Below are 27,994 nucleotides of genomic sequence, written 5' to 3' on the forward strand. Positions count from 1 at the left end.
TGGTTCGAGGCGGGGCGGGGCAAGCGGAGAGGGCGGCCTCGCCGGCCGGGGATTTCATCATGCTGGGGGCCGGGCCTCGCCGCCTCCGCCGCCGCCCTCCTGCGCTCCATGCCGTGGCCCCTTAGCGTCCTCCGCGCCGCCTCGCTCGGCCGCCTCAGAAGCAGCAGCAGCAGCATCCGCAGCCTCCTCCTCAGCCCCCTCGCCTCCCTCGGCCTCCAGCCCAGCCCCGCCGGCCGGACCCTGCTCACCAGGCGCCCCGCGTCCCCCTCCGCCGTCCCTTCCTCCTCCTCCTCCTCGCCCTCCCAGTGGACCAGCAACCCCGGCGCCGGCATGGACGGGCCCGCCGCCGAGGCGCTGCTCGCTCCCCTCAGGCAGGCGGTGCGGCAGCAGGTGAGGCTGGACCGGGGGCGGAGAGAGAGGGGCTTGTTTGGAGGTGGGGGGTCCTTTGTCCATCAGTGGGGGGGGGGTGTCTGCCTGTGTTAGAAAGAGGAGGGGGGCTTCCTTCTTTTTCATTCCAGGATGTTGCCCCCCCCCCAATTTGGATGAGGGCCTCTAGAATCTGCATTTCTCTGGATGTGTGTTTGTGTGTGTATGTATAGATATACCGTATATATGTATGTATATATGTGTATGTGTATGTATGTGAACGAACACACATATACACATAGTACACACACATATCCCTATGTGTTAGGGATATGTGTGTGTATTATGTATGCATGTACACACACATATATGTGCATATAGATAGATACAGATATATATATATATATATACACACACACACACACACACACACACATATATATATATAACACATAGGGATAGATAGATGCACATATAAATGAGGGATGCACACATATATCTGAATACACACACACAGAGAGAGACATATATAGTTACAGACACACAGGGATATGCCTACAGAGGATTTATCTTTCTCCCCTTTCAATAGGCTTCCCCTCTGTGTAGTCTGGATCGGTGTAGTGAGAAAGAGGTGAATAATCGCACCTGACAGCAATACTGTCAGGCTGCAAAGATGCTTTACACAGGTGTAAGTCCCCTCTGGGTGCATTGGGGCTCGATTCCGAACAACCACGCATATAGGATTGTCCTGGGAGCCTTCTATCTGAGGATAACCAGTGACAAGGTGCAGCTGCCCCTGGTTGTCCTTTATGCTTGGAACTCTGGGTGGGATTTGCTTGGGATCCTGGATCCTGGGTGTTTTCGGGGCATCCTAACCAACCCTTGATTTGCGTGTAGTGCTGTGGTGTCCTTTCAAAACTTGATTTAGGACAGGTGCTTCCTCTGGATCCTTCCTTTGTTTGAAGCTTTCTCATCCTAGTCATCTTTCTCTGTTCCGACTTGCATGTCACTCTGCCCGCATTCATGGTGTAGCTGTAGAATTAAGAGATACATACAAATGCTTTATTCCTGGTTATTCTCCAAGGCTTTCCACTGTAGCTTTGAGGTGTGTGGGACGTCACCATAACCCCCCCCCCCTTAGTTACAGATCTGTATCTATCTAAAGTTGGATTCATATAGACATTCCATAATTCTGTTTGAGGAAAGTCCTCATGTACATTTGAATTGAAGTGCTGTGTCTTTTTGCAGCATTCCTATTCTCATAGAGAGCCAGTTGTGTGTATGTATGGCAGTGGTTCCTTTCCCCAGGCTCCTGAGATTTGTCTGTGTTACAGCTAATTTTTCTGATGTACTTTCTTTCATATAACTAGGTTCCTGCATTCCATTTGGGTGGGTGAAATTTCCCTGAACGTAGATCTGGGTCTTTTGTGAGATGCCTGCCTTGCTCTTTATAAACTCTCATGCTTTGGGGGCTGCTTCTCTGCAGTTCCTCTCCCGCTGTGATAAACTGAGCTGAGAACAAGATAGGGTATGAACTCTTTCCCCCTGCTGTCCACATACCATGGATGGTCTTTCCTCTCATTTTCTTCAGCTGGATTGCTCCAGCTGTTTACTCTGTCGAGGGATGTGTTTAAGGCCCCCTTTCGCCCCTACAGTGTGAAATGATGATTCATTTTTTTGCAGCGTGGAGTCCATCCACATGGAGCATCATTTTCTTCTCCTGCATATCTTACACAGCACATTGCTCTATACCTGTCTATTGAGAAGTAAGCCCTATTGGGTTCAGTGGTCCTAGGTTAGTGGGAGATTGCAGCCTTAGCTTTCTACAGAGTTGTTTCACTTGGAATGCATTATTCCTAATGAAACTTTACTCTGCCCCTTACGACACTCCTTTCGTAGACAGATGTGATACCTTGCAGTAAAGAATTGAATCTCTGCGCTTTCTGATTTGAAGATTTGTAGCCACTTTTGTTCATTTGAAAAGAAGCAAATTAAGCATTTTCTCATGACCTTTTGGGTAAGATCAAGCATAACATATGTTCTTATCAGTATAATACACTGTTTGCTGCTTTGGGGGCCTTTGGGCTGAAAAGCAGATTGTATAAATAAATTGTAGTCGTAACAATACAATGCCTGTAAGGATTTGAGGATATATTTAGACTCCCACTAGGGATGAATGCCTATTGATATACAGTGCTGCTTTGAAGCATTGTACTGTTAAATTTCCTTAACTTTTTTTGTGGGGGATTTCACATGGTGGAGATGAGCTTTACACATACCATCTGACTCTCGGATCTGCTAGGTTCCTGCAATACTCTTTTATATCTTTGTATCCTGGAGGGTGTATGTCTGTATATTCCAATCTAATGCAAAATTGGATCTGTTTGGTTGTTTCACAACTGAGCAAAAAACCCTGCATACCCAGATTATTTATATACCCAATCTTTGATACAAGGTTCTTTCTGTGTAAATTCCCCATTATGCCACTAAGTTCACAGTGTATTCTTGCTTAGCTAGTCAAGTAAAATGGACTCAGATGGGTGTCTTTACATAACTGGATGGGTAGCATCTTAATTAGTGTATGCTTCAGCTTTGTTTTTCTTGTGAATCATCATACATCATCCCAAATTACCTGGTTATAAGGAGATCTTGCTGAATCAGGTTTGGGTGGCTCGATGCGAGAGTCGGAGGTTATCCTTTTAAAAGAAATCTCAATAGCTGATACACAAACACAGTACGTTTTCTTAAACAGGAATCTTCCTGCTTTCTCATTTTTGCAATAAGGAAATGCTAAAAGTAAAGCTTGGTGTGAGAAGGGACTTTTTCGAGGCACAGAGAGTGTGCTGTGTGCTGTGAAATTAGAGATTAAGATCTGGTGAATGAAGAGGAGGTTGTATGGACTGTTGGCTTGTCCCCGTCATTAGGGAAGGAAGAAACACTTTAATTACACCTCTGGATAGATCTCCTTGAGTGAGAAATCAGTCCTGGGCTGGGTTAATGTTTTGCTCCTGCAGCAGTGCCTGATGCAATAGACTTCTGTGTTAGAGGGGTGGATCCCTTTCCCTGCCATAAGGGACAAAGCTGCAGTGAAATCTGCCACATCAGTCTAGCTCTGTTGCACTTTCTTTGGGTTGGGCAGGTTCTCTCAAGTAAATTGTATCCTGTCGGCATTTCCTTCCTCCCCCCCCCCCCACCTCACTTTCTAACCTTTTCCCTGTGTGCTCCGGACTTTCTCTTTCTTGACATGTGAAACTGCAAATGCTGCTGGCTTTTTAAAAATGCATGCTCCCCCCCCCTTTTCACACCTGGTGACTGCAGATTTCAGATGTCTTTTTAATACTGCTTTCCTGAGGTTTTATCTCTCAGACGACCCCCTCTTAATCCCTTCTTCTCCCTCCCTTCATTTCTAGCTTAAAAAAAACAACAACCTTCAGTTCCCTCCCTTCTGCCACGTTAGCCTGCAACTGCAGTGACTTTGAGTCAAACTTTCACATTCAGAATCAAGCTCGTTGTTAGTCTGGCTGCAGCCATGGACGCTGTCGGGTTTCTCTTTCTTTTCTTCCCTGATGAGTTTGTGGTCTGTCATGCTTGGCGTGCCTGCTTCTTCTTTGATTAATCTCATAAGGATGGAGATTTCTTTCCACATCTGAAGCTCTCTCTCTCCTGCTCATATTTTCCTTTGCCCTCAACTTCTGCTCTTCCTGCCAGCTGCTTGTCGGTGGAGCAAATGGTTACCAGTGTAGAAATAACTTATTATTAAAAAATGCAGTCCCATTTGAGTCCTTCAATAAGGGAAATCTATTTAGGGGGAAGATTGATGCTAAACCGTGATGTGTGAAACTAGGAAGGTGATGGGAGTTTATAGCCTTTTTTATAATGAATCTAATCCTTAAGGCATTCTGCTAGTCCGGTGCCCTCCAGATGTTTTGGACAACAACTGCCACCATCTGGCTGGGGCTGATGGGAGTTATAGTCCAAAACATCTGGAGGGCACCAGGTTGGCAAAGAATGTCGTGGGATATATCCAGCTAAGCCCTTGTATTGGTTTGTCCAGCTCCATATAATCAAGACAGTGGACTTATTGAGTGTGGACTTTTGTGTATGCACCTCCCCATATATGCACTTGCTCACACCCCAAATAACTATGATTGTGACTCACCAGGGTTTGTAGCCTTTGTGTATATATTCACTGCAAGACTCCATGTGCATAATTTGTGACAAACTACTTGGGAATTCTGTGTAGGTGTTCCAAGGTTCTATGGATGGAACCTGGGACTTTTGGAATTGTATCCACCTAAGTTTCACAGTTATGTTGCCGTGCCCTGTTTTCCACTTAAGGAAAAACTAATACTGAATTTTGTGTGGAAATTGAAGTGTGGGGTATAAGACCTATGGTGTTTCTTAGCCATGGGACCCAGTAGATACAGTGTGGAAGGGAAATTCGTCATAGCCTATCCTCCCAGGACTGTTGTGAACGTGAGATAAGAAATCCTGGTAAGAATGACTTTTCTAACCTACATTCTTATCGGCCCACGGTGAAACCATCCTTAAGCCTTTATCAAGATGTCTGCAGTCAGTTCCATTGCTGTCTTTCAAAATCGTATGGCTTTTGTTGAAATGCCATAATAACTTGCTTCTGTCAATTTTTTGTTTTTGTTTTTGTTTACTGTCACATCTTTCAGAAAATCAATGAGACTGCAATGCTGGACACACTTCCTAGAAAGTAAATTGCATTCACACAGTGGGACTTGACTTCTTGGTAAACGTACATAGACTGTACGTAAACGTACATAGACTGTACGGTATCTGAAGAAGTGTGCATGCACACGAAAGCTCATACCAAGAACAAACTCAGTTGGTCTCTAAGGTGCTACTGGAAAGAATTTTCTATTTTGTTTCGACTATGGCAGACCAACACGGCTACCCACCTGTAACTGGTACATAGACTGTGACGCACCACACTCTGTGCATTTCTTTGTGAGAGTTCACCTCTCCCCCCCCCTTCAAAAGGCAATTGTACTGGTTTAAACATCATTGTGGGTCAGGTATTGCTTGTCCCTCAAATCCATGTGTACGTTGTGAGTTTAAGTGGCGGGAAAGTGCTGTCTCTGCTGGCAGTTGCTCCCCCCACCCCCGCTGTGTCCTTGGGATTTCTTCCAGAACTGAACCCTTATTGACTGTTTGCAATTCTTTTTCTAGGGCGAACTTGTTCGAAAGTTGAAGGAAGAGAAGGCTCCCCAGGTGGATGTAGACAAAGCAGTAGCTGAACTCAAGGCTCGCAAGAGAATCCTCGAAGCAAAGGTGAGCCTTGGGAGTCAATTTTTTTGTTGACTTTTGGTCCCCCCCCCCTTATGCCAGAGTAAATGACCAAGGTTTAGGGTTGCACTGACAAGTTACAATGAACTTCAGACTTCCGCGCTTCCCCTCCTCCTTTCTTCTCTCATTGTGGCTGCAAGGAGGTGGCTGGAAGTTTCAGTTTCCATTTCCAGATTAACCATAGTTCAGCATTGCCTGTCAACACCAAACTGTGCTTCTTCTTGATTATGGTTAGTGATAGCATGCCAGATTCAAAGTGTTGGTGCTGACCTTTAAAGTCCTAAATGGCCTCGGTCCAGTATACCTGAAGGAGCGTCTCCACCCCCATCGTTCAGCCCAGACACTGAGGTCCAGCTCCGAGGGCCTTCTGTCGGTTCCCTCCCTGTGAGAGAACCAGGGAACCAGGCAGAGGGCCTTCTCAGTAGTGGCGCCCGTCACATGGAACACCCTCCCATCAGATGTCAAGGGAATAAACAACTATTTGATTTTTAGAAGGCATCTGAAGGCAGCCATGTTTAGGGAATTTTTTAATGTTTGATGTTTTATTGTGTTTTTAATATTTTGTTGGAAGCCACCCGGATGGGCGGGGTATAAATAATAAATTGTTATTATTATTATTATTATTAAACTTAAAAGTTGTAAGTGGGGTTGCTTTCCTTATCTGTCGTCAAGGCTAACTTCATGCTTCTAAACTGCTCGCGGCTGCACTGGGTGGGGGCCCATCTTTGTAATGTTCAACCACGGTTTAGACCAGCCTTTGCCAATTCGCATCAGTCCAACTTGGATGTATAAACCTTGTATTTAGGCCAGGCATAGGCAAACTTGACCCTCCAGATGTTTTGGGACTACAGCTCCCATCATCCCTGACCACTGGTCCTGTTAGCTAGGGATGATGGGAGTTGTAGTCCCAAAACATCTGGAGGGCTGAGTTTGCCTATGCCTGATTTAGGCACTTGCTGGGTGGCCACTGGCAACAAGGAATTGCATGCCGATGAGTGAGCAGGTGGGCCAAGTGGGAAATGAGTTCTCTTCTGGGTCCAGCATAGAAAGCAAATGGGCTGCTGGAGAAGCCAGGAAATACCCCTTCCCTCCTTGGTTAGCCCCCAGAAGACTAGCAGAAATTTTGGCAGACTGGTAACTTCTATGGATTTATTCTGGGTCACATATAGCAAAAAGCATTGCCAACACTGCTGCTTCTCCTCTCTAGTTTATTTCAAAGTCTCATGGGCAGAGACTGTCATGTCTTGGGGGCCATATAAACGTTTATTTTCTTTTCAAACATTAAGTTTTTGAAGTTTGGCATCCCAGCTATGTTGGGCTTATTAAAACTTTGCATCATTTCCCAGTGTGCAACCACAGTAAAGTACAGAAATATAACCACACGGACATTATTAAAAACATATTTAGCAATGTTGCTGGTGCTATATTATCTTTTAGGAAAGCCTGAGCTGGTCAGTTTCCTTCTGGTGCTAAATAAATGCATGTTAGCAATAGGACTTAAATGGAGGTCCCTTTTTTCCAGTAGCACCCGTGTTATCAGGAAATTTCTTGAAGGGTGTCTATTGATTGCACCATGTCTATAGGCTGCTTTCTAAGCCACCTGTTTTTTTTTAAGCTATCCTCCCCCAAGCTGGTGCCCTCCAGATGTTTTGATCTGTAATTCTCACCAGTCCTGAGTAGTGCACCTGTGTTGGGTGGGACTGATGGTCTTGTAGTCCAAAACATCTGGGGGGCACCAGGTTGTAAGAAGCTTCCCTAAACACTTAACTGAGGACTTTAGCTACTTTTCTGGAGGTTTTTCCATCACTGGCTCCTTGTCATGTGCGCTTCAGAGTCCTGGATCCATTGCAGCTGAAAGCAGCATGCCTTAGACTGTGTTTAAAAATAGCTTTTACAGATGTTGGGCAGCTTCAGATACAAGCAGAAGACATCCAGCACTATTCCGCTTTATGCAGGGTAATGTATGCAGGTGTGTGTGCTACAGAGAGAGAGAGAGAGAGAGAATAATCAGTTCAGGGAAGATCTATTTTAGTTGAAATCTATCATTATTATTTTTTTACAGGAGTTGGCTTTGCAGCCAAAGGATGATATTGTGGACAGAGCTAAAATGGAAGACACTCTGAAGCGAAGGTTTTTCTATGACCAGGCTTTTTCTATTTATGGAGGTACACAATTTATAATAGTAATTGTCGACTCTTCAGAACATGATTTCCTGTGTTCTTCACCATTTATTTATTTTTGCAGTCTTGGGCCTTGATAAAAAAGCACGATACAGGATGTAATGGTCAGTTTTAAACATAAGGCGACCAGTAACATAGAAATCAGAATTAACAATAAAAATAATGAAGAATGCCGGAGATCTAGCTTATCATCTGCATTAAGCTGAATGGTGCTAAAAAATTTAGGTGGGTGTATGATACTGTCATTCAGTGCAATTTGTTGCTTGGGTCTAATTCTAACACTGCTCCATAGTACATCATGAGCAAATTATTTTTATAGGTTTAAATTTTATAGGAATTTTATAAAGGTAAAGGTAAAGGACCCCTGACAGTTAAGTCCAGCCGCGAACGACTCTAGGGTTGCGGTGCTCATCTCGCTTTCTGGCTGAGGGAGCTGATGTTTTTCCGGGTCATGTGGTGCTTGCCTCCTAGTAAAAATTGACAGGAGATGCTTCTCTCAACGTCAAAAGGAAGTTTCTTAACGGTTATTGGTAGGATGAGTGAATTGCCTTAATCTGCAAAAAATGGATTGTTTAATTGCCAGCAGTAGTAAGGAGATAACAGTTAATTATGTTCTATTTTATGGCACCAATAAAATGTTGCAAAACTTTTTATAATACGTTGTAGATTGCAGGCTGGAATTCTGTTGTTGTTGTTGTTTTACTTATTTATTTATTTGGAATGGTGTTTGTGTGTGTGTTCACAACTTGTCTCTCTTGCAGGTGTGAGTGGCCTGTATGATTTTGGTCCTGTGGGTTGTGCTTTGAAGAACAATGTAGTTCATGCCTGGAGGCAGCACTTCATCCAGGAAGAGCAGATTCTTGAGATAGACTGCACCATGCTCACGCCGGAGCCTGTTCTGAAGTAAGTGGCATGTCACCCTACTGTTTTATTATGGTATTATTGATATTTTATTTGAAGTTTTTTCAGTTCCACAAAATAAAGTGAAAAAAGAAAAAGAGAGTGCTATATATGGTACTTTGGTTTACAAACTTAATCCGTTCCTGAAGTCCGTTCTTAAACCGAATCTGTTCTTAAACCGAGGCGCGCTTTCCCTAATGAGGCCTCCTGCCGCCGGTGCCCTTCCACCATTCGGTTTCCGTTTGTAGACCGAGGTAAAGTTTGCAAACCGGAACACTACTTCCGGTTTTGCAGAGTTCATAAACAGAATTGTTCGTAAACAGGACTGTTAAACTGAGGTACCAGAGTGTGTTTGTGTTTGTTTGTGTGTATGCAAGCACTTGCGCTTCTATAGGTACCGCTGTGGCGAGAAGGTAGATGGCTGCTCAGGATGTTTCCTGAAGTATAACCCTGTCATTTTGTGGAATGTGAATTCTACCACAGTAGTATTGCTTTTGTTTTACTGAATAATAATAATAATCTGGCTAGGTTTCCCCAGCCACTCTGGGCGGCTTCCAAAAGAATATTAAAATACAGTAGTCTCTTAAACATTAAAAGCTTCCCTAAACAGGGCTGGCTTCAGATGTCTTCTAAAAATTAAGTCCGTGATCTATATATATATTTAATCACACACTGTTTGGGTAGCTTTGCATTGTGAATCTGTTTATAAATCCGCCAATGAATAAAATAAATCATGACACCATGCGCAGTGACGCTGCTCTTGACCATTGCAGGACCTCCGGCCACGTAGACAAATTTGCAGACTTCATGGTGAAGGATGTGAAAAACGGGGAGTGTTTCCGAGCTGATCATCTCCTGAAAGGTAGGCTGCGTTGCGAGAGCAGGACTGGTTTCGTGTGTTTTCCTCCCTTGCCTCAGCATTGATCTAACAAATGTTTTTAGATTAAAAGTTATAATCTCTCTCCTCTCCCAATCGAAAGCCAAGTTAGCATAAACCATGTATTATGCTGGGCTGGCATATCTTCAGCTAGAGATGTAAAATTTCCGGAAATTTTGAAGCTCGGAAAAAACCCCGGGTTTTTTTCGGGGGGGAAACGAAAATTTTCGGGAAAATTGAAAAAAATGCTACATTAGCACTTCTTTTTTCTTTTCCAGATTGAAAGTCATTCTGTTACTTTAGAAACATAAAATATAACTATGGACAATTTTAATGGGCATAAAATTATCACAACTAGCATATTAAAAATATTACAAACAATTTACTTTTTAAATAATATTTATTTATATTTGTAACAAATGGAGCAACAGTCTCCTGAAGAAGTGTGCATGCACACTAAAGCTCATACCAAGAACAAACTTAGTTGGTCTCTAAGGTGCTACTGGAAGGAATTTCTTATTTTATTTTGTTTTGACTATGGCAGACCAACACAGCTACCTATCTGTAATCTCCTGAACTGTTTACTAGTTTATGTGGAACAAAAAAAAACTCCACAAAACAATTTTTAAAAATCCAGAAATAACAATTATTCATATTTCCTCTCCACAGTATTTTTTTTAAAAAAAACATTCTCATAAAAAGAACTGAAGAAGGAAGTGGGACTAAATTTCAATGAATGGGCATGAAATTCAATCAGAATCATTTTCTGAGCTGTAATGATCAGTATCAGTTTCAGTCTCTGCTTCTGCATCTACTCTGTTGCGCCTGTCATTATCACAGTTATTCTGGACTTCTAAAAACTGAATGTTTGCTCGGATTGAAACAATTTTTCCAATTTTTCGGGATAAAACCAAAAAAAGGCTTCAGGAAAAAAACCCGTTTTTTTCCGATTTTTTCCGGTTTCCCCCCGGGCCTTCACATCTCTTATCTTCAGCACCCGTATTTTCAATATCCTCCCTCCTTTCTCTGCAGCTGTCAGGACTAGAAATTTGCCTGGAAACAGAATGCCGCCTTAAGAGTGACTCAGACAGTTTCTAATCCTTTTTTAAGCCACCCAGGTTGGTTGCCATCCCTGCCTCTTGTGGGAGTGAATGTCACAGTTTTAACTATGTGCTGTGAAAAGACGGTACTTCTTCACCCAGCACGTAAACTCTAGAATTCACTCCCACAAGAAAGAGTGACGGTCACCTTGATGGTCACCAACTTGGATGGCTATCAAAGAGGATTAGAGAAATTCACGGAGGAAGGCAGTCAGTGGCTACTATCCATGACAGCTACGCTCGTATGTTCACTGTATTCCTCACAATACCAGCTGCTGGGAACTGTGTGGTTTGGTGAATTTCTGTTGCATCTGGTTGGCTGGTGTGAGAACAGGATTCTGGACTACATGGGCCTTTGGCCCCAACTCAGAAGCTTCTATTTTTTTGTTCTTACTCTGTGAAAATGATACCAGAAACATTAAATTGTGCCAGCTCTGGGAGGGGCTGAGGATCTTCTCTCCCTGAACATGTTGAGAGCCAAATTGGTTTCCCTGATTCGGTTGCTTTCAGACATTTATCTTCAAGAACTCTTTTCTACATTGACACTCGAGTTGAGGAACCATTTATGCACTATAGAGAAGTCTGGAGGGTATTTGAGCACAAGTCAGACCAGTTGGGCCTCAGGCTCACCTTCTTGAACTGGGAACATGGCCCAGATGGAACTCTCTCCTACAGCTGTGCTTTGCAGAAGGAGGTCACTAATGATGGACACGATAGACATGTTTCTCTGAGAAACCTGTCATTACTGATCTCCGCTTTGGGGATCTTGGGGGCTCCTCGGAGACCTATTTTTGGAAACTGCCCATCTAGTTCTTAGAATCTGCATTCTGGTGGGCTTTGTGGTAGGCCACGAACGCTTCTTTCTGCCTTCTCTTGCAGCTCACTTACAGAAGCTGATGTCTGACAAGAAATGTACAGCTGAGAAGAAGGCTGAAATGGAGAATGTTCTGACGCAGGTCAGTATGTGGCTGTGCAAACGGAAACGGAGGCGCAAGCTTTCAATTATTTACTTTGGGTTCCCTGGGAAGAATTAAGACACCGGACGAACTCGGAAGTTAACATCTCACAAATGAGTTTTCTACAGGTGGCGAATTCGTTTGGTGGGGTGGCTGTTTGCTTTGCGTTGTGGAGTGTAGATTGTAAAGGTTTGTTCCACATACCTGCTGGGAATCTATTACAATTGCACAGTGGTGGGCAATTGGTTCCCTGGTTCCGTTACAGGCAAATTCAGAGCTCCACATGTAGCTTGAAGCCTATCAAGTAAGAAACTTCCTCCTCCCCTGTTTCTGGCCTTTGAATAATTTCTAGTCCTGCTTGTCCAAATCTGTGCAGCAAGAGGGGCTTGCTGACATTTGTGAAACTTGCTTCCCTGTAGATTGAACAAAGCTGGAAGGGAGCTCTTGGCTGATCCGTGGCTATATATCTGTTTTCTTTTGCTTTGGATAAAACAAGGTGGATGCTGGGATAGTAATAACCTGGTGGGGGAACTGAGATTTGGCAAGCTGTAGCTGTGACACCTGCCTGTGCTGAGGGTGGCCCAAGATGCAATTGGCTTATGGCACTTGGCCCTGGCTCACTTGGCGGGAGTTGGCCCAATGTGAGTAAGAAGGGGTAGCAGTGGAATTAAGCAGTTGGAGATCCCTGAAGAGAACTCCCCATTTGTCAAAGCAGATGCAAGAGGGGTGTGTGGTGGAAGCACACAGCGGGACTTGATAGCTGCAGTGTATAGGCAGTCGACGTTTGCACTGCTGTCGCCCATCCTCTCCCGACTGGGTCCTCCTGTAGAAGTAGCTGTTGGCCAGAGGAAGGGGAAGACAGACCACCCTCCTGCCTAGGAGGCATTTGCAGCAGTTCATAACCTCGCAAGGGAAGGAAAAGGGGTTGTTCCTTCTTGTACCCATTGTGCACTTATCACAGCGTCCTTTAACTTGCAGATTTGGTTTCCTGATCCTCACAAACAGCTGACATTGCGTTGGGGCATGAAAATATAGAAGTATTGTGGGCTTTTTAATTTACTTTCTGAGGCAGGGAGAGGGGGGAACCTGTGGTCCTCAAGATCTGGTTGGCTTTCACTCCCATCAGGCAACATGGTCAGCAGTGAAGGATGATGGGAGTTGTAGTCTGGCAGCATCAGAAGGGCCATCGGTTCCCCAGTCCTGCACTTTGCCTGCCAGCCCTCTTCATAGCACGCTTTGGGAAATGTGTGACAGTGTTTCTGTTCGGCTGTGTTGCTCTGGCCCCTTATCTCATCGCCAGAATGCCCTTGTAAGAGGCTGCACTGGCAAATCCATGCTTGTTGCTTCCCCCAATGAAATGCTAGGGTTAATCCTTTGCAGTTTCTCATAAGGGCCTGGTGTCTCTTTAAAGAGGAGACGGGGTGGATAGAGTTAAGTCTTTGCTGCAGTTTCCTGTGTTAAATGGATCTGCCTTTCATGTCTTACTCCTAGTTGGACAACTACGGCCAAGAAGAGCTTGCGGATCTGTTTGTGAACTATAACGTGAAGTCTCCCATTACTGGAAATGACCTCAGTCCTCCGGTGTCCTTCAATCTTATGTTCAAGACCTCTATCGGGCCTGGAGGAAACATGCCAGGGTATATTAAGCATGGGCGTTGACATATTTCTTGTGACCCACTGGGCTTGGCGAGGGTGACTGACTCGTACTACAGTTGAATACATTCCATTGTGTTCTGCTTGTAGTCAACTAACCCACACCGGGAAGGAGGTCTTGGGGAATCTTCAGTTTGTTTGGGGCGGTGTGTGTATGTATCATAGAATCATAGAATTGGAAGAGACCACAAGGGCCATCCAGTCCAACCCCCTGCCAAGCAGGAAACACCATCAAAGCATCCCTGACAGATGGCTGTCAAGCCTCCGCTTAAAGACCTCCAAAGAAGGAGACTCCACCACACTCCTTGGTAGTAAATTCCACTGCCGAACAGCTCTCACTGTCAGGAAGTTCTTCCTAATGTTTAGGTGGAATCTTCTTTCTTGTGGTTTGAATCCATTGCCCCGTGTCCGCTTCTCTGGAGCAGCAGAAAACAACCTTTCACCCTCCTCTATATGACATCCTTTGATATATTTGAACATGGCTATCATATCACCCCTTAACCTTCTCTTCTCCAGGCTAAACATACCCAGCTCCCTAAGCCGTTCCTCATGTGTTGCTGAACCTACCAGTGATGGAGGAGGGACTGGGGTAGTGATGTATAAAACAATTAAGACTGCTCCCCGCACCCCAAATCCGCAAATTCTCAAGAGTAGTGGTGTTTTCCCACATGTAATTTGATTATTGAGGCTCAGAACTTTCCCCCCTCACCCCAGCCAAGCAAGCCAGCAAAGGGAGTCTGAGCAGCCAGGAGGAGAGATGCTGGTTGTACTTTTTGATTGCAAGACAATTTTCTCCAGATAAAAAGTTGGGGGACCAGGCCCGTCTGCTCTCAGGAGAGTTATTTTCCTGCTTCTCAGTGCTTTCATTGTTGGATTTTATTTGTGTGCTTTTTTAAAAGTTACCTGAGACCGGAAACTGCGCAGGGGATCTTCCTGAACTTTAAACGCCTCTTGGAATTTAACCAAGGCAAACTTCCTTTTGCTGCTGCTCAGATTGGGAATTCCTTCAGGAATGAGATCTCTCCTCGCTCAGGCCTCATTAGAGTCAGGTACTGTAAGCATTCTTTTGTGACAGAGTTTGTGAACACCACACACAGACTTTCTCTTTCTCTCTCTCTCAACTTGTAAGGGAATCGAACCACGGGCGTGTCTTCCTAAATGATCTCCATGCATTCACCTCTCTACATGTTGATTTCTAAAAAGGCCCTGTTGCATAACCTTTGGAAGTATTGTCTGCGCTGTCTGTGTCATATCATATATTTGTGAATATTTGCCATTTTTACTTTGCTTTACCGCATTGACTTTAACTGGATCCCCAGAAATTCCACAATGCAGATATTTGGTGTGGGTTTTTTTGTGGGGAGGGGGGAATGGTTTTAGGTAGACTGGTTACTGTTTCAGTTGTCTTGAGATTTTTACCGTGCCTATTTGTTCTTTGGGTGGCTAAAAAGTGGCGGACCTTTTATATATTCTCTGTTCATTCTCTTTACAATTGAAATAAATATTATATACATATAAGGTGCCAAATGCTCGCAGCTTTAGCATGAACTTTGCCCTTGTGTTCCCTATCCCAGTGTCCACTGGGTGATTCCAGCTCTCTGAGTCTGGGATGCCATGAGACATTGAGATGGCTTGACCTGTGTACGTGGTGTTGTGCAGAGCTTGTGGGTTATCTCACCTTAATGGGAGGTGCTGTAGTGGCTCTCAAACAGAATAGCTACTAAACCAAGGGCGTGCCTTTGTCTTTTAGAGAATTCACAATGGCAGAAATTGAGCATTTTGTGGATCCCAGTGAGAAGCATCACCCTAAGTTCCAGAATGTAGCAGACCTTCACATCCTCTTGTACTCCTCCAAAGCCCAGACCAGTGGGCAGTCGGCTCATTCCATGCGCCTGGGGGATGCTGTTGAGCAGGTACTGAAAGTGTGTTTTGCAAGTAGAAGCATGTGAAAGAAACGTGGAAGAGAACATGAATTCTGCTAGTTACACACCTTTGTAGAGACCTAAGTGAGGTCTGAATATTGCAATTTCTGAACAAGAAGCAACACAGAGATTAATTCTGTATTCACTCTACAAGTTTAGCCTTAACTATGATGGAAAGTCTCCGTCCCTTTCCAGAGCTAAAATCCTCTGATTTTCCAGGGCATGCTGGGTTTGCTGTTGCTACACATAGGAATCTTCACCATGTTGACAAAAAAAATTGTGCTTCTGATAACCATTGTTGAGATTTGGTTGTGGGCCCTGCTGCCCAGCTGTGAACAAGCCCTTAAACACCTCCGCATTAAAATCCTGTGGAATTGATAAAAAGATTTGTCCTAACTTAACTTTCCTTATTTAATACATGGAGGATGCTGTTGAAATTTCATGGAAAAGGGCCCGGTATTTTGTACCACAACTCAAGCAGTGTTCGAAATTCCCCAGGCACCAGGCACAATTTGCGACTGGCGCAGGTCCAGTTGCGACCATGTGGAGATCTCTGGTTGGTGACTGTGGAAAGCAAAATGCCACTCAGAGGAGGATCAGAAATATTGTCCTTGAAGCTTGAATTTGTTTTATTCTGGATTGTTTAAAGTTTGAATGTGTTGTATACAGCTTTGAGACTTTTTAAAAAAATATAAAGCGGTATAGAAATGAAATGAATAACAGCAACAATAACAACAGCAATAGAAAAAAAAACTATTGTAAAAAAAGAGGCACCTAGACATTCCATTGTGGCAACCACAACCTAGGTTTAAGGTGCCATTTGGTGATTAGCTGTCAGGGGGTAATGGTGCTTCCCACGAGTAACGGCTCTCGACTCCAGATCTGTATATTTACATTGCTTTATTATACAAATTTGTACAAGTCAGAGCTAAGTGTGGTGTAGTGGTTAAGAGCGGTAGACTCGTAATCTGGAGAATCGGGTTCGCGTCTCCACTCCTCCACATGCAGCTGCTGGGTGACCTTGGGCTAGTCACACTTCTCTGAAGTCTCTCAGCCCCACTCACCTCACAGAGTGTTTGTTGTAGGGAAGGAAGGGAAAGGAGAATGTTAGCCGCTTTGAGACTCCTTCGGGTAGTGAAAAGTGGGATATCAAATCCAAACTCTTCTTCTCTTCTTCTTCTTCTAAAGCTCTAGCGTCCATTCAGTCACTTTCACATTCCGGAAGTGGCGCTCGGCGGGAACGCCTCCAACACAGTAGTTTGGGAACCCCAAATCTCCTCTCTTACTTCCGTTTAATTCCCCTACGTTGTTGAGGCGACGGGGCTGCCACCTTTCCCTATGTTCCCGAGCTGCTCAGTTGGCTGCTCAGGTCGCGTTCGGGCTCTCTGGAGTCTGACAGCCCCTCCACCATGCCGCCCTGTTCCTGCTCTCCGCTGTTGCATGAGGTGCTCGGACTCTCCAGCCGTTGCTCGGAAACCTCAGCATCCGAGACCCCTCTCACCCCCTCATCATGCTCTCTGCTGACCCCTGGTGGTCCCCTGACATTAGCTTATATATCTGAGCTTCTAACACTGAACCCAAGGCATGCAGCATAGTCTGCATATTTACTTGAGGAAGCAGTTTTTCGCTTTTGACACCCCGTCTCTTTCTCTCTCCTTCCAGGGTGTAATCAATAACTCTGTGCTCGGTTACTTCATTGGCCGCATCTACCTCTACCTTGTCAAAGTCGGCATCTCTCCAAACAAGCTGCGCTTCCGACAACACATGGAGAACGAAATGGCTCACTATGCCTGCGACTGCTGGGATGCGGAGTCCAAAACATCCTATGTAAGTGCTTTGGTAGCTGCAGAGGTTTCTGTATTAATCGAGGGGAGAGGAGAGAGTTTGGCTAACTCACCCGGTGGTGTGCTGAACAGAGGTGAATCCTCCCCCCCTTTTTTTGGTCTTCTTTCAGGGGTGGATTGAAATTGTTGGCTGTGCTGACCGCTCTTGCTACGACCTCTCTTGCCACGCCAGAGCCACCAAAGTTCCTCTTGTAGCTGAAAAGCCTCTGAAGGAACCCATATCCTTTCAAAAATACAACAGTTCTAACTGGCAGGGAATCGGGCTGGAAGGATGTGCAGGTTCACCTGATGGGTTTCCATTTGAGGCTGCTGGGAGTAAATTCAGGAAGCTCTCTTGAAGCCAGGGTGGGTAAAAATTGAATGATATTTTACACACACACACACACACACACACACACACGATTCTTTTTATTTAAAACAGATTTTTAAAATAAAATGCTTTTGGGGGAAACATCTTTGTAAAGATAGTTTTCTATTTCAGTTACATTAGAGTCCAAAGCCTATTCATCTGGAAATAAGGATTTGTTTTAAGTTTTTCATGTGGGCTAAAACTCAGTTGTTGTTGTTTTTTAATTGTTTAACCACATCAATTAACTATCATGGATACATATGCTATAATGTTACTGTTTTAGTTAAATAAATTGTTTAATTTTTTATTAAGGAAATGATTTTTCTCCTTCCAATAAAGTACAGCAGAAAAGTTGTTCAAATATAAACCGTTAACTTACTAAACCTCACAATAATTTCATAATCATTGGTCTATGCATTTCTAATAGTGTAACCAAATCAGTAATTTTTGATATAACTAAAAACTACTCTGAAAACTTGTTATTCCAAAAACGAATCTGGTTGTAAATATTAAGATTATACCAGCAAGAATGAGTCTTCCTGTAAAAAAATGATTTAAATCACATCTTATTGACTAGTGATTTAAATCGTGATTTAAATTGATTTGATTTAAACCAAATTCACCCTGCTTGAAGCCGACAACCGTGCGCCTCCAGGTATGCCAGTATAAACTTGGAACTTAGATAGCATATTGACCCTGTCCCAAGATAGCTTGTGAAGTACTTCCTGGTATTACAGTTTTTTACACCTGGAGCCATTTTTCTGAAGTACAGTTGTACCTTGGAAGTCGAACAAAATCCGTTCCAGAAGTCCGTTCGACTTCCAAAACATTCGAAAACCAAAACGAGGCTTCTGATGGACTGCAGGAAGCTGCTGCGGCCAATCGGAAGCCACGGAAGCCCCGTTTGATGTTCGGCTTCCAAAACAACATTCAAAAACCGGAACATTCACTTCCGGGTTTTGATCGTTCGGGAGCCAAAACATCTGAGAACTATGCTGTTCGAAAACCAACGTACGGCTGTAGTGAAATTATGCAAGGAAACTTTAGCAATTGTCCCCTGAAATATGGATTCAAACTGACCTGTGCATATAATGTTTGCTGGTGAGAAGTTTTGCTCGATCAGCTACTGCCCCTGATGCCATACTACCAAGAACTGCAGTTTTGGTTTCTTAGGGCAGCTGCATACACCAAAGTGACTCCCCCCCCCCCCCCGGTGCTATGTGTGGAATATGCTGTGCATGCCACTACGGCGCTAAAGAAACAATAAATAGCATCAGGGTAGCAAATGTGGTGTGAGCCTCCTGTTCCCTTGGGATTCCTTAACGTAACCTGCACAAAACAGCCAACGTCGTTCAGTTCGAAGCGAATAAGGGAGCCATTGGCAAAGCTTACAAGAAGGACGCCAAACTGGTGCTGGAATACCTTTCCATCTGCGATGAGTGCTACATCAATGAGATGGAGAAACTGTTGAACGAAAAAGGGTAAGCATTTGAGCCTGAGGGAAGTGAATCTGGCAGTTTCTGCCCACCAGCTTGTGCCGCGATGCTCAGATTGCAGCACAAATAACTTGCGAATAAAATGTCACCTAGAGAGGGCTTTGGTTCTGGGGCTTCGCTTTCTGATCTCAGACTATCTCGGGTTTTGTTGACGATGCGGCTGGCAAACTGTCATTTGTGTCAACTCTGTAGTATGTCTGCAGACATCTTTCTGTTTTTCATAGATGAAATTTGCTCTTTGATCACAAGAACCAGTAGTACATATGTTCTCTTCCAGCTAGGGGTCAGCAACCCTTTTCAGCCGTGGGCCGGTCCACCGTCCCTCAGACCATGTGGTGGGCCGGACTACATCTTGAAAAGAAAAAAAAGGAATGAATTCCTATGCCCCACAAATAACCTAGAGATGCATTTTAAATAGAAGCACACATTCTACTCATGTAGAAACATGCTGATTCCCGGACCGTTCGCGGGCCGGATTGGGAAGGCGATTGGGCCACATCTGGCCCATGGGCCTTAGGTTGCCTACCCCTGCAAGTTCCAGCACTCTCAAGAGCCTTTGGCAAGGGCGAAAGAGCATATGAAAGATCTGAAAAAGCCTGAGCAATTTTTACTTAAAAATTTGGATTAGAAGATGAAAGGAGACTGAATCAGCTGCCAATCAGTAAAGGCTCCCAGTTGACCCTCCTTTTCCTTCATTTTTTTAAAAAATCCACAGAAGTATCAGGAAACGCTCATTTGCCTAAATCCACATTAGAGCAATACCTTTATTAGGACAATCAGAATGTTGCAAAATTCATTTGACTGGGTCTTTCCCCCTCTATGTTCTCCATCTGCAATTTGTTGTTGTTTAGTCTTTTAGTTGTGTCCGACTCTTTGTGGCCCCATGGACCAGAGCACACCAGGCACTCCTGTCTTCCACTGCCTCCCGCAGTTTGGTCAGACTCATGTTGGTAGCTTCGAGAACACTGCCCAACCATCTTGTCCTCTGCCGTCCCCTTCTCCTTGTGCCCTCCATCTTTCCCAACATCAGGGTCTTTTCCAGGGACTCTTCTCTTCTCATGAGGTAGCCAAAGTATTGGAGCCTCAGCTTCAGGATCTGTCCTTCCAGTGAGCACTCGGGGCTGATTTCCTTCAGAATGGATAGGTTTGATCTTCTTGCAGTCCATGGGACTCTCAAGAGTCTCCTCCAGCACCATAATTCAAAAGCATCAATTCTTTGGCGATCCTCCAATTTCCATTTCATGGATTGCATTTCCCTGCTAGTGCCTTAAAAAGAAGAAGAAGAAAACAACAAATTTCTCCCCAAACACTCTCAAAACAGAAAGGGGGAATAAATAGATTTGGTGTTGGTTCTGTATTTTATGTGATGTTGATGATTTTATTGTACACCACCGTAATAATTTGAGTTGGAGGTTTATAATAATTCTTATAAATACATAACCACCATTTTTATTAGTGTTTGCTATATTTACCTAATTTCTATAATTGCTAATCTCAAGATGCAGTATTCTAAACTTCCTGAGCATAGTGATCGTATAGGTTAGGAGTTGGCAACCAAGCCTGAGGAGGTGATTTTGGACTGTCTAAATCCATTGAAAGAAGCTTGCAGAGAAGGATCACCTGCTTTTCCTCAGCTGTTTACTTTCAGGAAGTATATACGTAGTCAGGATGTTGTCGGGGATCCTTGAGCTGACCTGGTTGTTCATTCATAACTATTTTTTGGAGTGCTTTTGATGACCTTCCAACTTCTCCTGGCATCTGCTGGACCTGCTTTTTGGACTGGAATGTCACTGCTGCTGCTGTTTTCCTTTAACCCCACAGCATCCTCTGGAAGGAAAAGAGCCTAGTATTGATTCTGAGTCCCCTTTTCTTCTTTTCAGGGAATTTACCTTTGAGACAGAAGGGAAAACTTTTCAATTAACAAAGGACATGGTCGGCGTGAAGAGGTTCCAGAAAACCTTACATGGTAGGTCTCCCTGTACTTGCTGCTATAAAATACTGTAGTAAAGATCACAGCCAGAAGACTGTCCCCTGACCCAAGTCAGTGGGAGACTTCCTTTCCATTCATTGTAGCACAGGCATGTCCAACAGGTAGATCGTGATCTACTAGTAGATCACTGGCTCCTCCCAAAGAAGCTCAGCAACTTCGGCTCCCCTAAAAAAAGCTCTGCATCTTTGCCCTGAAGCCCCCCAAACAGGGCTTTCCTTCCTAAAAAAAAACCTCAACTTTGACCCGAACCCCCCAAAACATGGATGGCTTTCCTTTAAAAACAAACAAACTCAAAAACCTCTACCTGAACCCCACAAAAGGGGGTAGATCACTGCCAGTTTTTAACTCTGTGAGTAGATTGCAGTCTCTTGGAAGTTGGCCACCCTTGCTGTAGCACATCTAATTGCAGCCTTATCAGCATTGTTGTTGGACTACAACTCCCATCTTCCCTAGGTACCAGGACCCCAGTGGTCAGGGATGATGGGAGTTGTAGTCCAACAACAGCTGCGGACCCAAGTTTAAGAAACACTGCATAAGGCTGACAAGCACTGAAATGGCTTCCCTATGGTCAGGGGTAAAAACCACCATTATGAATGTGTTCAGATGCCGTTCACTTGGTTTGACTGAGATGCACGGTTCCCATGGTAGTGCCTTACCTCCGCTGGGGCCACTAGCATTGATGTAATTCAGGCTTCCTCAATCTCGGCCCTCCAGATGTTTTGAGACTACAGTTCCCATCATCCCTGACTACTGGTCCTGCTAGCGAGGGATCATGGGAGTTGTAGGCCAAAAACATCTGGAGGGCCAAGGTTGAGGAAGCCTGATATAATTGCTCCGTACAGTCAAACTGAGAGAGAGTGGTGTTTGTGGGCATTACAGTGGCAACCTTGGAGCCCTGTCACTGTTGGGCAGAACTGTTAGGAACGCGAAAAGCTTCCACGCCTTCCAACCTGAGTTGGCCTAGCAAAACATACCCTTTTTTTTCTTGCCTATCTGTTTTCTAGTGGAAGAGATTGTCCCCAATGTGATTGAGCCTTCGTTTGGTATCGGAAGAATCATGTACACGATATTTGAGCACACGTTCCGCATCCGGGAGGGAGATGAACAACGGACGGTAGGATTTCCCCCCCAGTGAATTTGGTTTGGTTTCAGAGTTGATGTACGTCGGTGGCTTCCTATGGGAGGCTCTGCGGATTTTGTAGCCGCAGCATTGTATGCTGGATTTGGGCATCGCAGACTTGGTTTAGAGCCCTGCTGAGCCCCCAGCGGCCTTGAGTCATAGCTCTTTCTCTCCGCTCCCTTTCTCCGCCTGTAAAATGGGAGTAATAATAACCTCATAGACAAGCAGCAATTGTGTCAGGCTACCTGCACGCAACTCATTTCCAGGTATGCAATTCATGTTTCTTGTAGTGTGTGGAGTGTGCAAACAAGTGTGACAACTGCAAGCACATGGGCAGCTGATGTATACACTGACTTACTTGATCATTTTACTTGGGGCACATGAAACACTTGCACCCCCAGTATAAAGAAGTGACAGATGAAATCTGGGAGGAGGACAAGTGGAAGTCGCGAGGGAGAAGGAGAGAATAGAAATTGAATGGAAGAATGGACAGAAGGAATAAAGAAAGATATATGTAAAAGGTTAGATAAAAAGTGATCGATATGATTAAGGTATACTGAACAGGATGTCATTAGGTGAGAGGTATATTATTATTATTTTTTGTAATGATGTAAAGGATTAGGTCATGGCATGTATAATGAGGTTTTTATTTAAGCAAAGAGCCATATGTTGGCTTTTTAATTCAAATTTTCTTTTTCTGTATATGTGTTTTTTTCTCTTATGAGTTGATGTTTTTATTTGAATTCATTCTTTCTGTATTAAATAATAAAGTTAATAATAATAAAAAAAGAAACACTTGCACCCCCACTCCACACGTCATGATAAGCATTTGCCTACTCAGAATATTTCTCTGTAGGAAATCTGAAATGTATGAAATAGCTCTGTAACTCCGGAGTGTGTTTGTGTGTGTGTTGTGAAAAAAATGATGTTAGGCTTCCAGCCTTGTTTTTGAAGGTAGAAAACATAATTCGTTTTCTGTTAAATGGTCATATGTTTCTATGCACATATCCAATATTTGTACAGGTGAAACTCGAAAAATTAGAATATTGTGGAAGAGTCCATTTATGTAAGCAATTGTTTTCATTAGCTACTGAAGTTTAATATATGAGATAGACTCATGACATTCACAAAGCGAGATATGTCAAGCCTTTATTTGTTATAATTGTGATGATTATAGCTCACAGCTGATGAAAACCCCAAAGTTAATTTGGGGTTCTCATCAGCTGCACGCCATAATCGTCACAATTATAACAAATAAAGGCTTGACATATCTCGCTTTGAATGTCATGAGTCTATCTCATATATTAGTTTCACCTTTTAAGTTGAATTACTGAAAGAAATGAACCTTTCCACAATACTCTTAATTTTTCGAGTTTCACCTGTATATATGGAAAGAACAATTTGGTCACCTGGAGTAGATCGTATGAACACAAACATAGGTTCTAGCTTTCTGTATTTAATCCGTCCCGATCCCCAGTAGCTTCCATTCTGCCTATTCTTCTGTGCCCTTTGCCCCTCTTAAGATTGAGGTTCAGCTTTTCCTTTCCCATTAATTTGAGTGGGTGGAGGAATCTGGACTTGGCAAGAAAAGAAAGAAAAGAAAAGCACCCGCAGCCGAAGGTCCAAATTGCAAGATCAAAATGAATGTTCTTTTCACAACTTAATCAGAGCACAAAATCAGAGTCTTCTAGTCACATAATTCATAGCAGACTTAGAGCAGAATTGATTTTTTTTGGGGGGGGCCTTCCAGTTTACCCCTCATTCCCATCACATTCAGATGAAGACTCTTCCACTCTGGATCTGTCAGTTTTCCCTGCCTGATCACCTGTGTCGCTTTTCTCTCTCCACCAGTACTTCAGTTTCCCTGCTGTGGTGGCGCCGTTCAAGTGCTCTGTCCTTCCCCTGAGCCAAAACCAGGAATTCATTCCGTTTGTGAAGGAACTATGTGAGTAGCTCCCGATGCTTCCGGGCTGCCTTGTGTTAACAAAGCTGCGATTGCATCGATGAATTGGGGGGTGTTCAGCAGGAAAGGGGATTGACCAGGGTTTTTTTTTTTTACACAATTTGTTTCACTGATGCGACTTCATTGTGCTAGAGCAGCGGTGGGGAACCTCAGGGGCGGGGTCTGAATGCAACCCTTTGGGACTCTTATCTGGCTCTCGGGACTCTTCATCCCAGACCTTGCCCCCCATTGGCCTTGCCTTGCCTTGCCCTATCCTGGAGTGCTTTCAGCTGACTAGCACGCATGCTTGAACTGTGATCATGCCTCTCGCTCGCTGGATGGAGAGATGTGTGGATGCAGATGTTGGCATATTTAAGCTGAGTAACTGCACAACAAAAGGCTGAGGAGACTGTAAAGCATAACTAGGAGTGGATTTAATTAAAGGAAAAATAACAGAAATTACATTAGCTATAAGAACATTACAGAAACATGACCCATCCAGTGACCCACCACCTAGGGTACTGAGAGAGGTACGCAGACCTCCTTATATACTATGTCTGGTTACTGATACGCCTTAAATCAATACAAACTTAACATCACTTGCTGTACTGCCCCACAGCTACAAAACTAGGTCAGTTCATTTCCTTCTTTCTTTTAAAGAGATATTTCTGTGGAACAGTAATGAACCTTAAACTGTAACATTCAACAGCAGAAACCACTGGCACATGTGTGGAATGTGGCCTGCAGTTGCACCTGTTGCTCTGCTTGCTTTTGCCTCTGGCTACACCCATCTGCTGGCATGTGGCCCTCAGGAGGTTAACCCAGAGGGAATGTGGCCCTCGGGCTGGAAAGGGTTCCCCACCCCTGTGGTCGAGCATTTCCCGACAGGAAAAAAAAAACCACAACTGGCCGTGGAAACTGGTTCATATTTAGGATACATGCTTCCCTTTTGGCTGCAGGTGCCCTTTGCTCAGTTATTAGAGCACGAGACGCCTAATCTCAGGGGTTGTGGGTTCGGGTCCCACATTGGGCAAACGATTCCTGCATTGCAGGACTAGATGAGCCTCGGAGTCCCTTGCAGCTCTACAATTCTATGATTTTTTCTCTTGGCATTAGGGAAGGCATAATGTATCCGGAGGGCTGCGTGGTCTCATATATTGTACGCTGCAGTACAGTGGTACCTTGGTTTGCAAACAGTATGGCTTGCATACGTTTTGGATAACAAACACGTCAAACCCGGAAGTGCGTGTTCCGGTTTGCAAACTTTTTTTGGATTACAACCCATTTTGGGGGGATTACGAACAAAAAAGTTTTGGAGGCCCCATTGGCAAAAGCGTGCCTTGGGTTACAACCTATTTTGGTTTACAAATGGACCTCCGGAACTGATTATGATTGTAAACCAAGGTACCACTGTATTCTAGTTCATGGCAACGTTGCTGAATTTAGTTTCCAGTTGCAGCTCTCTCTCTTTGTGTGTGTATATGTGGTTAAAATTAGGCATTCCACCTCATTCTCAAGGGCTGCACAAATATCCAACCCTTTAAATAAACCAAACTTGGGCTTGACTTTCATCAGCTGAGGTTGGGATGCCCATTTCTTCTCTGCTCCCATTTAAATTCTCTGTAAAGCCGGCCGACTCAATAAAACGATGTACACCTGTTTCCTCCTACCCCCTCGCAGCTGAAGCCCTGACAAGAAACGGGGTCTCCCACAAGGTGGACGACTCCTCCGGATCCATCGGCCGGCGCTACGCCAGGACGGATGAGATCGGCGTGGCTTTTGGGATCACGATTGACTTTGACACAGTCAACCGGTCGCCGCACACGGCCACCTTGCGAGACCGCGACTCCATGCGCCAGATACGAGCTGAGGTAGGCTGTGCCCTTTGCGTGGGGGGGGGGGAGTCAGAGGTTTGAGACAAGCAACTGTAGGAGAAAGATGCGGAAAGTCCTGCTTGTTTTGAACTGTGGCCTGATTGGAGCCAGGATGTATGTGGGTGCAGGTAGAAGCAGAAGGACCTAAAAACACGCCACATTGAATGAAAGGGAGAATGAGACAATTCCCCCCCCCCCTTACAACCAGTGGTAGTGGGGAGACAGTATAAGGCAGCTATCATGTATTCTCATCCTAAGTCAGGTCATTAGTCCATCTAGCCCAGTATTGCTTACACTGGCTGGCAGCAGCTCTCTAGGGTTTCTGGCTACATCCATTTCTGGGCCTGCCTGACAAGACAGAAGTACTGTTTTTGGGGGACAGGGAGCAGGCAGGTATGGGGGACTCCCTGGTCCTGAATGGAGTAACTGTGCCCCTGAAGGACCAGGTACGCAGCCTGGGAGTCATTTTGGACTCACAGCTGTCCATGGAGGCGCAGGTCAATTCTGTGCCCATTGCAGCTGTCTACCAGCTCCACCTGGTACGCAGGCTGAGACCCTCCCTGCCCGCGGACTGTCTCGCCAGAGTGGTGCATGCATGCTCTAGTTATCTCCCGCTTGGACTACTGCAATGCACTCTACATGGGGCTGCCTTTGAAGGTGACCCAGAAACTACAACAAATCCAGAATGCGACAGCTAGACTGGTGACTGGGAGTGGCCGCCGAGACCACATAACACTGGTCTTGAAAGACCTACATTGGCTCCCAGTACGTTTCCAAGCACAATTCAATGTGTTGGTGCTGACCTTTAAAGCCCTAAAGAGCCTCTGCCCTGCATACCCGAAAGAACATCTCCACCGCCATCATTCAGCCCTGACACTGAGATCCAGCTCCGAGGGCCTTCTGGCGGTTCCCTCCCTGTGAGAAGCGAGGTTACAGGGAACCAGGCAGAGGGCCTTCTCAGTGGTGGCGCCCTCCCTGTGGAACACCCTCCCATCAGATGTTAAGGAAATAAACAACTATCTGACTTTTAGAAGACATCTGAAGGCAGTCCTGTTTAGGGAAGTGTTTTATGTTTGATGTTTTATTGTATTTTTAATTTTTTGCTGGAAGCCGCCCAGAGTGGCTGGGGAAACCCAGCCAGATGGGCAGGGTATAAATAGTAGTACCGGTAGTAGTAGTAGTAGTAGTAGTAGTAGTAGTAGTAGTAATTATCATTATTATACCCCTGAACCATGACCCTTCTCTGTGTTCATGGGGGAGTGAACACCAGCTGCAGCATGCCTGTAACTTGAGCCTCAACAGATACCTTTATTTCAAGGGTAAGGATAGGATTTTCCTGGGCTCCTTATTATAATCCAGAAATATGCTGAGAAAAAGGAAGCAGTGCCCACACAGTGAGGCTGATGGGAGTTTTGCCCAGTGAAGTAGAGAATGCACACAAGAATCTTAACTTGGCTCTGGTGTGTGTTTATCCTGTCCAATGCGCCTTTGAAGGCATAGCTCAGTCGGTAGAGCACGAGACTCTTAATCTCAGGGTGGTGGGTTCAAGCCCCACGTTGGGCAAAAGATTCCTGCATTGCAGGGGGTTGGACTAGATGACCCCCGTGGTCCCTTCCAACTCTGCAGTTCTAAGAAGGAGCCCACCCATTGCTGGGTGCGACTGGCTGCCTATGTTCTGCAACGGTGCAGTCTCAAGGGGACTGAGCCCCGTGGTTCTTCTGAGAACGATGATTAGCTCTGTGTTGATCCTGGAGTGTGAAAGCCACTTTCTTCTTCCTGCTTCCAGATCTCTGAGCTTCCCACCATAGTTCGGGACCTTGCAAATGGCAACATAACCTGGGCTGACGTGGAGGCCAAGTATCCACTCTTCGAGGGACAAGAGACTGGCAAAAAGGAGACAATAGAGGAATGAAACAAACTCCCCGGAAACTTAACAAGAAGTCGACTTTTTACTGTTCATGTTAATATGAAATTTATCATGTGTATTATTCAAAACAGGGACTGTCTGGTTACTCCCCTTTCACTTCCAATTGCTGCCTAATTTTAACTCCCAGCTCCAATAAACACAATTAAAAGACTAAAAATGCTTCCACATTAAGCTTGCTTTTT

General features: G+C 44.6%; 1 protein-coding gene across 1 annotated transcript; it reads left to right on the forward strand.

The window, feature by feature from the left end:
• Nucleotides 1-23: 23 nt before the first annotated feature.
• On the forward strand, nt 24-27,970 carry GARS1 (glycyl-tRNA synthetase 1). Its single transcript, XM_033165252.1, has 17 exons — nt 24-390; nt 5,566-5,667; nt 7,745-7,847; nt 8,624-8,765; nt 9,536-9,624; nt 11,619-11,695; nt 13,187-13,332; nt 14,248-14,397; nt 15,099-15,261; nt 16,933-17,097; nt 17,225-17,332; nt 18,799-18,944; nt 20,840-20,925; nt 21,954-22,063; nt 23,921-24,014; nt 25,692-25,882; nt 27,672-27,970. Exons 1-17 carry the CDS (start codon nt 109-111, stop codon nt 27,795-27,797), a joined length of 2,280 nt encoding a protein of 759 aa, XP_033021143.1. The 5' UTR covers nt 24-108; the 3' UTR covers nt 27,798-27,970.
• Nucleotides 27,971-27,994: the final 24 nt, after the last annotated feature.

The sequence above is a fragment of the Lacerta agilis genome, chromosome 12 (genome assembly GCF_009819535.1).
Source record: "Lacerta agilis isolate rLacAgi1 chromosome 12, rLacAgi1.pri, whole genome shotgun sequence".
In the NCBI taxonomy this organism is placed as follows: domain Eukaryota; kingdom Metazoa; phylum Chordata; class Lepidosauria; order Squamata; family Lacertidae; genus Lacerta; species Lacerta agilis.

What these genes read in the sequence shown, in the direction of transcription:
- GARS1 (XM_033165252.1), top strand. Translation starts at nt 109, where the DNA reads ATGCCGTGGCCCCTTAGCGTCCTCCGCGCCGCCTCGCTCGGCCGCCTC. An exon ending in CCTGGAGGAAACATGCCAGG is followed by an intron (nt 13,333 to 14,247) that starts GTATATTAAGCA and finishes CTTTTTTAAAAG; the next exon opens with TTACCTGAGACCGGAAACTG. An exon ending in CGGAGTCCAAAACATCCTAT is followed by an intron (nt 17,098 to 17,224) that starts GTAAGTGCTTTG and finishes GTCTTCTTTCAG; the next exon opens with GGGTGGATTGAAATTGTTGG.